The following is a 13,389-nucleotide window of genomic DNA, read 5'->3' on the forward strand; positions in this document are numbered from 1 at the left end:
TGACCAACAACAGGCAGGATGGCCGAGTGGTCTAAGGCGCTGCGTTCAGGTCGCAGTCTCCTCTGGAGGCGCGGGTTCGAATCCCGCTCCTGTCAACTCTTTTGTTTTTCTAGAAAATTGTTTTGTTTTACTGAAAATTGCGTCAGTAATGCCCAAATTTAGTCAACCAACAACAGGCAGGATGGCCGAGTGGTCTAAGGCGCTGCGTTCAGGTCGAAGTCTTCCCCCTGTTTTGTTTTTCTGAAAATTGCGTCAGTTATGCCCAAATTTAGTCAACCAACAACAGGCAGGATGGCCGAGTGGTCTAAGGCGCTGCATTCAGGTCGAAGTCTTCCCCCTGTTTTGTTTTTCTGAAAATTGCGTCAGTAATGCCCAAATTTAGTCAACCAACAACAGGCAGGATGGCCGAGTGGTCTAAGGCGCTGCGTTCAGGTCGCAGTCTCCCCTGGAGGCGCGGGTTCGAATCCCGCTCCTGTCAATTTAATATTGTTTTGTTTTTTTCCTAAAACTTTGCTTTGTTTTTCTGAAAATTATGTCACTAATGCTGAAACTATTTGACCAACAACAGGCAGGATGGCCGAGTGGTCTAAGGCGCTGCGTTCAGGTCGCAGTCTCCCCTGGAGGCGCGGGTTCGAATCCCGCTCCTGTCAATTTTTTTGTTTTTCTGGAAAACTGTTTTGTTTTTCTGAAAATTGCGTCAGTAATGGTAAAATTGTTTGACCAACAACAGGCAGGATGGACGAGTGGTCTAAGGCGCTGCGTTCAGGTCGCAGTCTCCCCTGGAGGCGCGGGTTCGAATCACGCTCCTGTCAATCCAATTATGTTTTGTTTTTCTGTTTTGTTTTTCTGAAAATTGCGTCACTAATGCCCAAATTTAGTCAAAGAACAACAGGCAGGATGGCCGAGTGGTCTAAGGCGCTGCGTTCAGGTCGCAGTCTCCCCTGGAGGCGCGGGTTCGAATCCCGCTCCTGTCAATTCAATTTTTTTGTTTTTGTGGAAAATTGTTTTGTTTTTCTGAAAATTGCGTCAGTAATGGTAAAATTGTTTGACCAACAACAGGCAGGATGGACGAGTGGTCTAAGGCGCTGCGTTCAGGTCGCAGTCTCCCCTGGAGGCGCGGGTTCGAATCTCGCTCCTGTCAATTCAATTATGTTTTGTTTTTCTGTTTTGTTTTTCTGAAAATTGCGTCACTAATGCCGTTCAGGCCATAGTCTGCGCTGGAGGTGCGGGTTCGAATCCCGCTCCTGTCAACTCAAGTTTGTTTGTTTTTCTGTTTGGTTGATGAGAAAATTGCGTCAGGAATGCCCAGATTTAGGCGACCATCAACAGGCAGGATAGCCGAGTGGTCTAAGGCGCTCAGGTCGTAGAATCGTTTATAAACTAATTTTGATACTTACGGAGTAATTTTTCCCGACAATTCCAGTCCCATCACGATAACGATAGTGAGAACAGCCCAGATCCACATTACCATTGAAAATATCTGTTGACGAATGTAATAATGATTAAACTGATTTGATTCTTGCTTTTTGGCTCGAGTTTGTTTAGAATTTTGCGGCTTTTCTTCAAAAAATCTAATAACAATCTAATAACAAATCATACAAATCTAATACTTGTTACACAATCGAATTTCGTATTATTTTTTTATTTCTAAGAATACAAGCAAAACATATATACTCTACAATTTTGGCATATCCATTTTATATAACACTGAATTTGGTTGTTTTTGAAATTCCTTGTAAGCAAATCGTTTCTGGCGTTGTTTAAAAGTAGGAATTGTTTCTATATTACCTTCATATGAATTGGTTTTATGAGTCTGAACCGTGTTGGCCACTTTATGGAGACAAAGCGCACGAAAGCGAAACAGCAAATATGCAGGCACGTGACCACAGATGTACCGAAAGCACCCATAAAGAAGCTGACCTGAAAAAAAACTTGCCAATTAATATGAGGCCATGTACGTTTCCAAGACGTTTTGCAAATGTCAATTTCGGGGTGATTAATACGTTGGTCGTTCTGACATACAGCAAGATTTTCTTATTTTTTGATTTTTGCAAGATTTGTAATGACCTGTGATGAACAGCCTGTTGCTCCCAAGAAACTGAATTGCCTTCACATGGCTACATTAGTCAATGTGAAAGAATAGACGAACAAAGCTAAATTAGTGGCATTTTGAGGCTAAAAAATAAGATTACAAAAATCAAATCTGATCAAAGGATTTCAGGAGATATTAAATCTTAAAGGGCAAGTTTGTTAAAATTTCTATCTAAAACTGGAATGAAAAAACAAATCGGCGAAGCGTGGCTTTATGGCCTGTTACTGCCAACGAACTGAATATCCTGTGAATGGATACATTAGTTAATGTGAAGAAACAGATTGATAAAGCAAAGTTAAGGAAATTTTACCCTAAAAAAAGACCAAAAAAAAATTATTAGGAATTAAAATTAATCAGCGTATTTTAGATTTTAACAATTCAATGTTTAAAACGAAATTGAAAAAATATGTCTAAAATGGGGAAGTTAAAAATAATTCCGTACATTAAATATGATAATTCCCACGTAATCTCCTCCCTCATGCCCGAGGAAGATCCCAGCGATAAAAAAGATGCTGAGAACGGATGATGCGATATCGGAAACACAAAGACTCAAGAGGATCTCGTTTATTGCGGATCTGGAAAAAAAAAATTGTGTACATAAAACTTCGGCGTTTTATTTTGCTCTGGGGTTATGCTTTTTCTGGGTTAGGGACAGGTTAGAAAATGCCACAGACAAACCAACCAACTATTACATAAGGAGCAGTTTGCAATCGCTCTTTGTTCACAAGGATGTGGGTTCTAATCCTATATCGGTCGCTTGTGTTACCCTGAATTAAAAACTTAAAGCGGCATTTTCTGCAACCCATGCTTGTGAAATCTGAAGTCACCAACTGCCCAAGTAAAAAAAATCAGGTAAAAAATGATCAACGGACTTGCAATAAAAACAAGCAGCTCGACGGCGGACTCATTGTGAGCATAACGAATTCACCAAAAATAAAAAATAACAAAAAAATCTTGTCAGTAATCCAAGATATTACTCAACAACAATTACACACAATCAATTTACGTACAAACTTACGAATCCAGGTTAATTACAGACCTTTTGACAATCATTTCAGCATTTTAATTACTCTAGTTCAGTGGTTCCCAACCTGGGGTTCGCGGACCCCCAAGGGGTCCGTGAGATGGTTTCAGGGGGTCCGTGTGGAGGCAAACATTTGTAGTAGTATTAACAACAGTACAATATTTTTAAGTTCCCAAACCGTTTTCACAATCCTGCATCTGAGTGCAAACTGTTTATCAAATCCTTAATTGGATCAAGAAAAACTTGTGATTGTTCCTCCATTGTGACATCACAACATACATTAACAATAGAATTCTTTGTGCTTTGTTTTAAGTATTGTACACCAGAAAATTTATCTCTTTGTTGCATTGACTGCTACAGTACAGAACCTTATTAGGACTGTGAAGGTTGATTACAATTCTGCCCCCAAAAAAGTATAATAACGTATAGGTATAATGAATGAAGGAAACGAAAAAAGACTAAATTACGTTGGGGGTCCGCGGACCGATAAAATTTATAAAAGGGGTCCGTGACTACAAAAAGGTTGGGAACCACTGCTCTAGTTTAATCATAAACATTACTGCCAAGGTAGTGGTGTATATAGAATACATCGTGTAGACGTTTCGACAATCTCTGTTGTCATCATCAGTACATGTTTAGAGACAGAGATTGTCGAAACGTCTACACGATGTATTCTATATACACCACTACCTTGGCAGTAATGTTTATGATTAAACTACTTTTCAAGTCCGTGCACAGTGTTCCTAATTAATTACTCTAAATTTCATGTTTTTAGGTGCATATAATACACAGTAACGTGAGCACATTAGTATTTCCAGACCAATTTTGTCTCCAAGCTAAAAAAAAAAAATCTGCTCACAGCACAGAAGGAAACCGTAAAACGTGGCCTGCAAAAGATTGCAACACTAATGACATCAATACGCACTGTTACGTTAGAGATTTCTACACCATTCAGGCGCTTTGTTGCGTCACAGTCAATAGACAGCTCACTGGGGTGAACTAGAAACAGGAAAAGAAAGCACACACTAGCAGATTCTCGGTAAAACTACCAACACAGGAACTCACTGCCTGCAGGTTTGCTAAATTTCGGTAGATGACGCACTCAAATATTTTAAATGCAGTTTGCGTAAAAAAAGGTGAACTTGGCCGAATAGCCTGGCGCGCCTGACCCATGCACAGACATAAAACCCTTGATCGGGTTTCGCCCCCGGAATTGTCCTGGGTTCGAACCCCGTGAAAAAAATGCTGACCGTTACGGCTATTAGGATTTATACAATCCTAGCGCTTGTTACATACACGACTTTGCACTCTCAAAACGGCTTCCAACGAGTTTCGTGCAGTCAAGCGCAGCATTTGTTATGCACGACTTTGTACACAAACCTAGTTGTTTATGTTAAATTTAGTCCTAATCCTAACCCAGTTTCATTGTTTGTTTTTTAAATAGCTGCGCTCTTTACGCCCTCCATCGGTATTTAGCAAACCGTGTGTGTTGTGAGTTCCTGTGTTAATAGCTCCAACCAAATTCTCGATGTAACAGCTATGCCAGCAAAATTTTGCAAACCACGACAAAACTCGATTGAGGATGAACTCACGCTATTTGATTAACCTCTCACAACTTCCCATAAAATAATCATTAGATCCAAGACATTTCCAATGATATTTTAATAGGAAGTCGTTTGTTATGGAAAAGCTTGCAGCCACAACGTTATGCGGTAGGCAGTTGCTCAAAAGACCATTTGTTTAGTAGTTTTAGTTGTGAAAGTTTATACCTAACTTCGTTAATCATTTCGTTTTTATACTTGTTTGCAGAATTAATTTTACTTGAAGAGAGCAGCCATTTGAGGACCTTTCCATTTCATATTAATGTGTTTGTTGCTTAATTTCTTATTTTAGTTTAGTGCATGATGAATAAAAAACTGATTATTGTTGTTGTTCTGCTCTTTGTTTGTGACGTCACAAACAGTGTTATGTCAGCACGACAAACGTAAGTAACGAAACTCTAACAAGCGGGATTAAAACAAACCGAAAGTTATTCAATTTAAATTAAAATACTAAAATCATTAACGTAATCATAAACACTTTTTAGGGTTGTCGAGGAAAACGTTCAACGATCTAGGGATATATTCATCACAAGAGACAGGGATATCATGCAAAATTTGTTTGGTAAAACCTTTAGAGGTTGGTAAACATACTTATATATTAGTCCAGGGGTTGGCAACCTTTTAGGCGACGTGTGCCAATTTACTTGTTTTTTCATATGTTAATGACCTCGCGTGCCAACGTTTTTCTAAGTAATAGTGGTCCGTGCCAGTAGATATTATTAATAAAGAGAAAGCAGAGTGTTTTGTGCATGTAAGGCTGAATTTTAAGACAATGAAATGATAAAACTAAAAACAACCAGTGAAAATCGGTTGACATGTCATGAAAAAACTTGGCACGTGTGCGAGGGGTAGCCGACCCCCTATATTATTCAAATTAAGTTAAGCACTACAAAGTAATAAGTTTACCATATAACAGTAACGTGTCATAGAGAAAAATCATAAGGTGTGTTTATATTTTTTGAATTAGAAATATGTGTGAGAAGTTATGAAATTTTATCAAAATCCTAGAAATCTTGAAATGCACTATTTTATTTTGCAGACCGGGGGTTTGTTGGACAATAAATCATCATATCCTATGATTTACAGAAGCCACGGTCATCCAGTTATCATAAAATGACATAACTTGGCAATTTTAAAGAAATAAATCGACCGTTGATATCCAACTTTTTTTGTTGTTCTAGCACAGCTGCAGGCACGTAGAAAACATTTACTTTTTATAGAGCGTTGATTATTTACCACGGCGCTTATTACATGCACGACTTTGAACGCTTAAAGTGGGTTTCCTAACGAGCATCGTGCAGTCAACCACAGCGCTTGTTACATGCACGATTTTGCACGCTTAAAGCGGGTTTCCTAACGACTTTCGCGCAGTCAACCATAGCAATTGTCGCATACACGACTTTGCACGCTTAAAGTGGGTCCCTGACGAGCTTAATGCAGTCAATCATAGCGCTTGTTGCATCAGTTATTAAACAAGGAGATTTAGGCATATCAATTTTTTATCGACTACTAACAACCGTAAAACGTTGTTTTGCCATAACAAAGAACTTCCTATTAAAATATCATTGGAAAGCTGTATGCTGAAATGTCGTAGATATAAAGGTTATATTATGGGATGTTGTGAAGCGTAATGCAAAAGCTTGCAATTACGATCGACTGGGTCTATCGACATTTGTCATAGTTTACAATATTCTTCAGGTGCTAACATAAGCTAACTCCAAACTATCAACGAAAGAAATTTGGTAAAACAGTTTTGCAATACTGACTACTTCTGGCATGAATTCGAAGCAGAGTTGTAAACGGGCCTGAATTAGAGCCCGAGCCCGAAAGTACAAGCCCGAAACCCGGCCCGAACCCGAACCCGAATCATTTTTAATAAGCCCGTTTACGCCCGAAAGTTTGATTGACATGCGCATACATCAAAGCTCCAGGGAAAACCAAGACAACAAACACAACACAATTGGTTCTGAACAAGGCGTTTTAGGGCTGTTTGACCGTAGGTGAAGTCCAGCAACTAGCGTTAAGTCAGGCCCGAATCAAGCCCGTTTTTTTTTAAGAAACCTAAGCCGAACCTAGCCCGAAAAGCCGACTCGACTTACAACTCCGATTCGAAGGTGATGTTGTGAGTATAAGAGAAGAGTTATGAAAGCAATCACCAGGTACAGAAAAACGATTGATAAATTGTTCAAGACCATGCTGGTCACCGGACAATAAATTTATTTTCTTACTCAGTTGTGTCAATCAAAGTTGTAAGTCGGGCCGGGCTTTTCGGACAGGATTCGGGTTTGGTCCGGGTCTGGGCTTGGGTTTCTTTAAAAAAAACGGGCTTGATACGGGCCCGACTCACAGTAAGTCTTAAAATAAATTAACTAGCTAATTAGCCAGTGGCAGGACCTGACGTAATGTCAAAAAGCCCTAAAACACCTTGCTCAGGACCAATTGCCAATTACTGTCTATGGTGTTTGTTGTCTTGATATTTTCTGAAGCTTCAATGTATGGGCCTGTCAATCAAACTTTCGGGCCTTAACGGACTTTTCAAAAACGATTCGGGTTCAAACCGGGTTTCGGGCTTATGCTTTCGGGCCCGGGTCATGTTCGGGTTTACAACTCTGGTGTTAGTGAACTCGTCAATTAAATACAAAAATCTACTAAACCAATACCTCAAGAAAAAACACATTTAGCTAATTTTGGATAGGTAGCGAAAACAGCACGAATCCCTATTTTAACGACATCTCTCTTAAAATGGTGATGATTAGGGCTATTTAAGTAGAGTTAGGATATTATCAATCAAAACACTACGAAACTAACTTTAAAACTTGGAAAACACTGTACATCGACTTGAAAAGTAATTTTGAAAACTGATGATGACTGGTTATGACATCAGTGATTGTTCAAAAAACATCTGCATGATGCATTCTACATGCAAAAGCTTCCTGGCAGTTATGTTTTTGATTAAATAACTTTTAAACCTAGTTCCTAACCTAATATTTTAAAAACCTACTTCCTAAACGTTCCTCTCTTTGGCTGCTAAATAAATAATTTAGCTCTTTGCGCCACCTTTCGATCATCTTAACAACACATAATCAAAATTGGAAACAAAAGGTTGTGTTGATTGCAATGTACCATTTAATAGCCTAATGACGGATACTAACGTTGATTGGATAACAATTTGTGTGACTAGAGCAGGGGTGGGCAAACTACGGCCCGCGGGCCGCATGCGGCCCGCCAAATGTTTCCGAGTAACGCTGAATAGTACTATGAGCACAGGCGCAGAGTTTTAAAAATACCGGGGGTGCGACTTGCCGGTACCAATGCCATATGCAGTATCTGTACCCGTTCGATACTTTGAAACTAAACACAGATACTTTTCACGTGCTTTATTAGCCTGTTGTTTCTGCCACGTTATTATGCAAATCGTCACTTGACACAATTTCTTCGTTCGATAAAAGTAAAAGCGATTCACGTTTTCAAAAACAGCCTACTTTGCACTGTTGACGCCCAAACTTTGGTCACTTTGGATCATGTTTAGGTCGTTGCAGTACTTTTTGTTTAATGTTGGCACTCGGACTTTATTAACAAAAAACGTGGTTCAACCTTTGTTGCAACAAACGCTTGTTTTTTTGAAACAATTACAATTGTTTCAACCAATGCTTGTACAGTCATGAACAAACGTATTTGCATAAAGCTGAAAATATACTATGTAATAATTTTGCGCAGAGGTGCACAACCTGCGGCCGCAATCTATTTTGCTAAATATTTTGATTTTTAAACTGCTAAAACAGATTTCGTGAGACTGGAAAAAAGATTAGCAGTCTAGTAACCGTATGTGCCAGGCTTTTTATCCGCTTATTATGTGCAAACAATGCGAAAAAAAAGGCACTGCAATCGTCACAATACAGTTTATGACGTCATAAACAGTTAGCTCCGTTCAGCTAAATTTATGCACAAGTTAGAAATTGTTAATCAGAGCATTTTAGGCGACTTTAAATGGTATATATATGATACAAACCTTGTTCTTTGCATCAGTTGTTTTAAAACAAAACAACAAGCAAGCAATTGGCGGTCGTTGGTGAAATACTATGCGGCCCGGAAAGATTATAAACTTTTGAATGCGGCCCTTGCACTGAAAAGTTTGCCCACCCCTGGACTAGAGAAACCCATTTTTCACAAGCTCAAATAAAATTCATCGATCTAGTTACCGAACCCGCTAAAAATGTGCCTATTAACTTGTTTTGACATGAAATTTTTGATCAACACGTATGCCTGTGATGTTTATTGGTGGTTTACGTTGACTTTTTGAGTGGCCTGCATTTTTTGACGATAATCCGGATAAACCTTTACGTAATACAAATAAATATGTTAGCTGTCAATTGTTTCATCATATCAATTTCCCGAAATTCTGTATTTTTAAAAGATATTTTTAGCCAAAATGCTTGGTGTGTATGCTTACATTATCCTTACTCAAAACAGGAATGGTCCACAATATTCTATTAATTTGACTGGCAGTCCAAGGCCAGAAACGAGTGGCAGATATTATACTGCCAACTATCAAAGCAAGTTGTTTAAGTCATACCCAGAAAATATCATTCACAAAAACAAAACTTTACCGACGCTCGGCGCTACTTTTTCAAACCAACGTTTATTCCAAAAGGAAGTTTCCATGAAACTCTTGTTGTTGGTTGGGGTGAATGCTTTAGAATGTTTATAAACCATTACTTTCAGGAAAAATATGAATTTTAGCAATTTATCCATATAGGTTTTAAAAGTTTACTGCCCTTGGGGGGATTTACTTTATTATGGCATGGTTCATTCAACAATAGTGCTTGTTACATGCACCATTTTTGCGCCCAGAATCGATTTTCTAAGCTTTAGCGCTTGTTATATGTCCGACCTTGCAAGGTGGGCTTGCAAACGAGCTTCGTGTAGTTAACCATGGCGCTTGTTACATCCACGCCTTTGTAAGCTTTCAGCGGGTTTTCTAACCAGCTTGGTGAATTCAAGCATATCGCTTGTTACGTGCACGGCTTTGCATGTTTAAACCGGGTTTCAAACGAGCTTCGTGCAGTCAATCCTAGCGCTTGTCACATACACGACTTTGCACTCTCAAAACGGCTTCCAACGAGTTTCGTGCAGTCAAGCGCAGCATTTGTTATGCACGACTTTGTACACTTGAGTTTCCCAAATGTGCCTATTTATTGCAGAATAAAAAAAACACATTTAAAAAAATCTTTTTTTACAATTTGGCAAAATAAGCTGTGTATAATCTCACGCATATGGTTTTACTTTGTCTAAACATCCCATAATTTAAATACAATATCCTTCAAACTTTAGCTTTAATTTTCTAATCATATTTCTCACAAAGGAAGTTGATTGTTATGGTAAAGTTTATATACTCAGCAAAAATTATATCGTTGTCAGTTGCTCTAAAGACTTTCTGTTCAAATGAGGTTTTTAAATAGAAATAATAATAAATTGTTTAATTTTTGTTTGATGAAAATGAAAAGCAGTTTACATAAAAGGCCAGTTAATGCAAATTTTTGGAATATATGGGTAAATTTTGAATTCTTGTTTTAGCTAAAATTCAAATCAAAATGATGATTAAGAATTTGATTATTATTATTGTTCTGCTATTTGTTTGTGACGTCACCAACGCCGGTATACCATTTTGGAAGTAAGTAACAAAACACGGATAAGTCTCATTTGAACAATGCAGCTAATTGTCTTGAAAGGGGTACCTTTATTTGTCATAAATTTTAGTATAACGTCGATGTCAAGAATAAACAAATTATGACAAAATGTTTATTTTTTAGAGACTCATTTGGAGGTGTTTCTTCTAGGAAAACTTTTGGAGGTCTGTATACAAATTTTCCCGTTATTACAGGAAAAACAACAACAAATCAAACAGACCACTTAATCGTTGTACGCCAGGTTATGTTAAACACCTGATAGGCAACTGAAGTTTGAAAGCTTATGCCACATGTTAACAATACCGGGTGGTTACGTTACAATTTTGCACCTAAAACATAAGATTTTTTCTTTTCCCATTGGGCGTACGCATGCTTAAGTGCGCATAAATTACATTAAATGAAGTGGTTATAAGGTTATACCGGGTTGAATAAGGATATTAGCTTGGATAAGGTATAATTTGCAATATTCAAACAAACAGAAAATTAAATTCTGTTTTTGTTTCTCATTGCGCGTACACATGACTAAGTGCGTACATAACGTTACGTTTCAATTCATAAAGTTGGTTAAGGAACCCGCCTAAACTGTGCTTGAAACCAAGCCTAAACATTTTCTACAAACTGCATTCACCATGCTTCCCACTACCACACCAAAGTTGCTTACATAATACGCCGAAAAGTTCACCAACAAAAACAGAATAATTTCAACATTCGATAATTTTCTCCCTAAATTTCAAGCTAAAAGAGGTTTCTAATTGATTTTAATCCATTAAAAATGCTTCACCACAAAATATATCACAGTAGTGCCAAGTTAGCACCAACCAAATGTGATTGTTTGTCTTAGTTAGGAAAAGAGTAAGCAATATATAACTTATTGCTTGTTTTTCCCTAACCATTGAAAATAATAAAAACATTGTTTTTTTCCAGACTTAACAAGACGGGACTCTTTTGCGAAAACTTTTGGAGGTTTGTATGCAGAAGTCCAACAAACACCAGTTTCAAAAGCAAATAAATCTATTTGAAATAAATTTTCAACATTAATTTTTTATCTAAAATTACATCTGTTCTGTTTTCTTTCCAAAACGTTGCTCACAATAACAAACATCGTTTAAAACATTTTCTGATTAACAGATTTTGTAGGAAGAACCAGAGATACTTCTGGAAACAGCTTCGGAGGTTTGTTAGCAAAATGAAAAATGGTTAAACGTTTTTTCTGCATTTACTTTGTGTAAAGCAGTGGTTCCCAACCGGGGAGGAATTTTAAAACTTGAGGGGAGAAATTTTAACTTATTTTTGCATTTGGTTTGTAAATAGACACTTAAGCTTTAGGAATATAACCTGTGAAGTTAATAAAAGACCCAATATTAAATAATCTTTGTTTGGTTTAGGTAGTATATTAGGAAGGAATAAAAATGATTTGTAGTAGTGGCATTTAGTGTTTTTTGAATAATTATCAATTTCATTACAGACATGGAATAGAAACAAAGTCTTCCATACCAACGTCACAAAGATCACGGAAATTACATCAATTATGTCATAAAAAACAAATTAAATTGACCTATTTACTGACATTTTTAAGCATTTTATATGGACAGCTACAAAGTCTTGAACATAGAAAATGACTCAAAAATATTTGATCTTTGTTAAGTTATTCGTGATACTTGATTCAAATATGACTTTGCAAGCTTAAAGCAGGATTATAAACGATCTTCGTGTATAGCCAACCGATAGACAACTTGCATTTCTTTCACACTTTAGACATATTATTATCAAACGCGTTAACTCAAGAATGGTCTCATTCATTCACTTAAGTGTTTTTAAAGGAAAAGTGAAAAGGGGGTGAAAACAACGTACTTTATTATCTATCAAGGAAATTAGTGTGAGATATTGAATGCAATATGTAAATATTGCTAGTTAGGTAATTGTCGATTTTTTATTGCAGCTGGCTTATACCCGAATGTACATATCAAAAACTCAACCCAAATCCATTTAAAATATTAAACTCTGAATCAGGGTTTAAAGTTGGGAAATTACAATACAAGCGAATCAAGCCTGTTTTAATCAAGCTTATTGACCTTGCGATTGACCCCACCTGCTTTCAAATTGTACACACTGCGCTAAACTCACTCTCTGGTGAGAACCCCCCAACATAACGCTTCACAATACGGTGTAGCTGCAGCGCGTTTAATCATTATCTACCAATTGTACCAAACTTTTTTGCGCTCAAAAAAGCTTCAACGTGGCGCAGCTATTTTCGGCTTTGTGATTGTTCAGTGCAATTGTGTGGTGCGGTACCAAGCGAAATAAATTCAACTTAAAACCGAACACGAACAAACCAGAACGAACCCGAACGAACTCGAACAAACCCGAACGAATCCGAACGTACTCCAACAAACCCGAACATACCCGAACAAACCCGAACGAACCAGAACAAACTCGAACAAACCCGATCGAACGCGAACGAACCCGAGCAAACCCGAACGAACCCGAACGAACTCGAACAAATCCGAACATACCCGAACGTACCCGAACGAACCCGAACAAACCCGAACAGCGAGCCAGATACGACTTTAACTCTATAGATGCATATGACTTCCTGCCAACATCCTATAATATGGAGATGAAACTACCGTACTTTGATTTTCATTTTTCCAATGAAATTTTTAAACAAATGCAAACAGATAGGAACACTATATACGAATCTGTTCATTAGTTTAATGTGAAGAATAACGGCGCCTAATAACGATAGATGAAATACAGATTGTTATGATAAAGATTTTTGAGCTTGGCAAAATTTAAATTGCGGTCATTTGCTGTAAGGATATCGGCCAGAAACGTTGTCAAAGACTTACTGCGTTGTAAAAATCGCAACATGCAGATTCTTGACATCATTTTGGACTAGAATTATTGTACAACCAAGCTTATGTTAAATATTCAGTATTGGAAATATGTTAACAAACTGTTTACTGCGTACTAGTGTGGTTTTAT

The 13,389-nt window shown here is 37.6% G+C and overlaps 1 protein-coding gene and 6 non-coding genes across 7 annotated transcripts in view; 6 read left to right on the plus strand and 1 right to left on the minus strand.

Moving 5' to 3' along the window:
• LOC145218824 (uncharacterized) overlaps positions 1 to 13,389 on the minus strand; it is a 56,394-nt gene that overhangs the window by 29,725 nt on the left and 13,280 nt on the right. The window contains exons 3-5 of the mRNA XM_080086231.1: positions 2,535 to 2,667; positions 1,789 to 1,920; positions 1,398 to 1,480 (exon numbers count right to left, since the gene is read on the minus strand). Of these exons, the coding sequence (XP_079942357.1) occupies positions 1,398 to 1,480; positions 1,789 to 1,920; positions 2,535 to 2,667 (348 nt within the window). The remainder of the gene's footprint in view (positions 1 to 1,397; positions 1,481 to 1,788; positions 1,921 to 2,534; positions 2,668 to 13,389) is intronic.
• On the plus strand, positions 13 to 95 carry Trnal-cag (transfer RNA leucine (anticodon CAG)). The gene has a single exon. It is a non-coding gene; the product is annotated as a tRNA-Leu (tRNA).
• On the plus strand, positions 396 to 478 carry Trnal-cag (transfer RNA leucine (anticodon CAG)). Its single transcript has one exon. It is a non-coding gene; the product is annotated as a tRNA-Leu (tRNA).
• Trnal-cag (transfer RNA leucine (anticodon CAG)) lies at positions 568 to 650 on the plus strand. The gene has a single exon. It is a non-coding gene; the product is annotated as a tRNA-Leu (tRNA).
• On the plus strand, positions 730 to 812 carry Trnal-cag (transfer RNA leucine (anticodon CAG)). Its single transcript has one exon. It is a non-coding gene; the product is annotated as a tRNA-Leu (tRNA).
• Positions 892 to 974, plus strand: Trnal-cag (transfer RNA leucine (anticodon CAG)). The gene has a single exon. It is a non-coding gene; the product is annotated as a tRNA-Leu (tRNA).
• Trnal-cag (transfer RNA leucine (anticodon CAG)) lies at positions 1,059 to 1,141 on the plus strand. The gene has a single exon. It is a non-coding gene; the product is annotated as a tRNA-Leu (tRNA).

The sequence above is a fragment of the Phallusia mammillata genome, chromosome 3 (genome assembly GCF_965637545.1).
Source record: "Phallusia mammillata chromosome 3, kaPhaMamm4.hap1.1, whole genome shotgun sequence".
Taxonomy (NCBI): Eukaryota; Metazoa; Chordata; class Ascidiacea; order Phlebobranchia; family Ascidiidae; genus Phallusia; species Phallusia mammillata.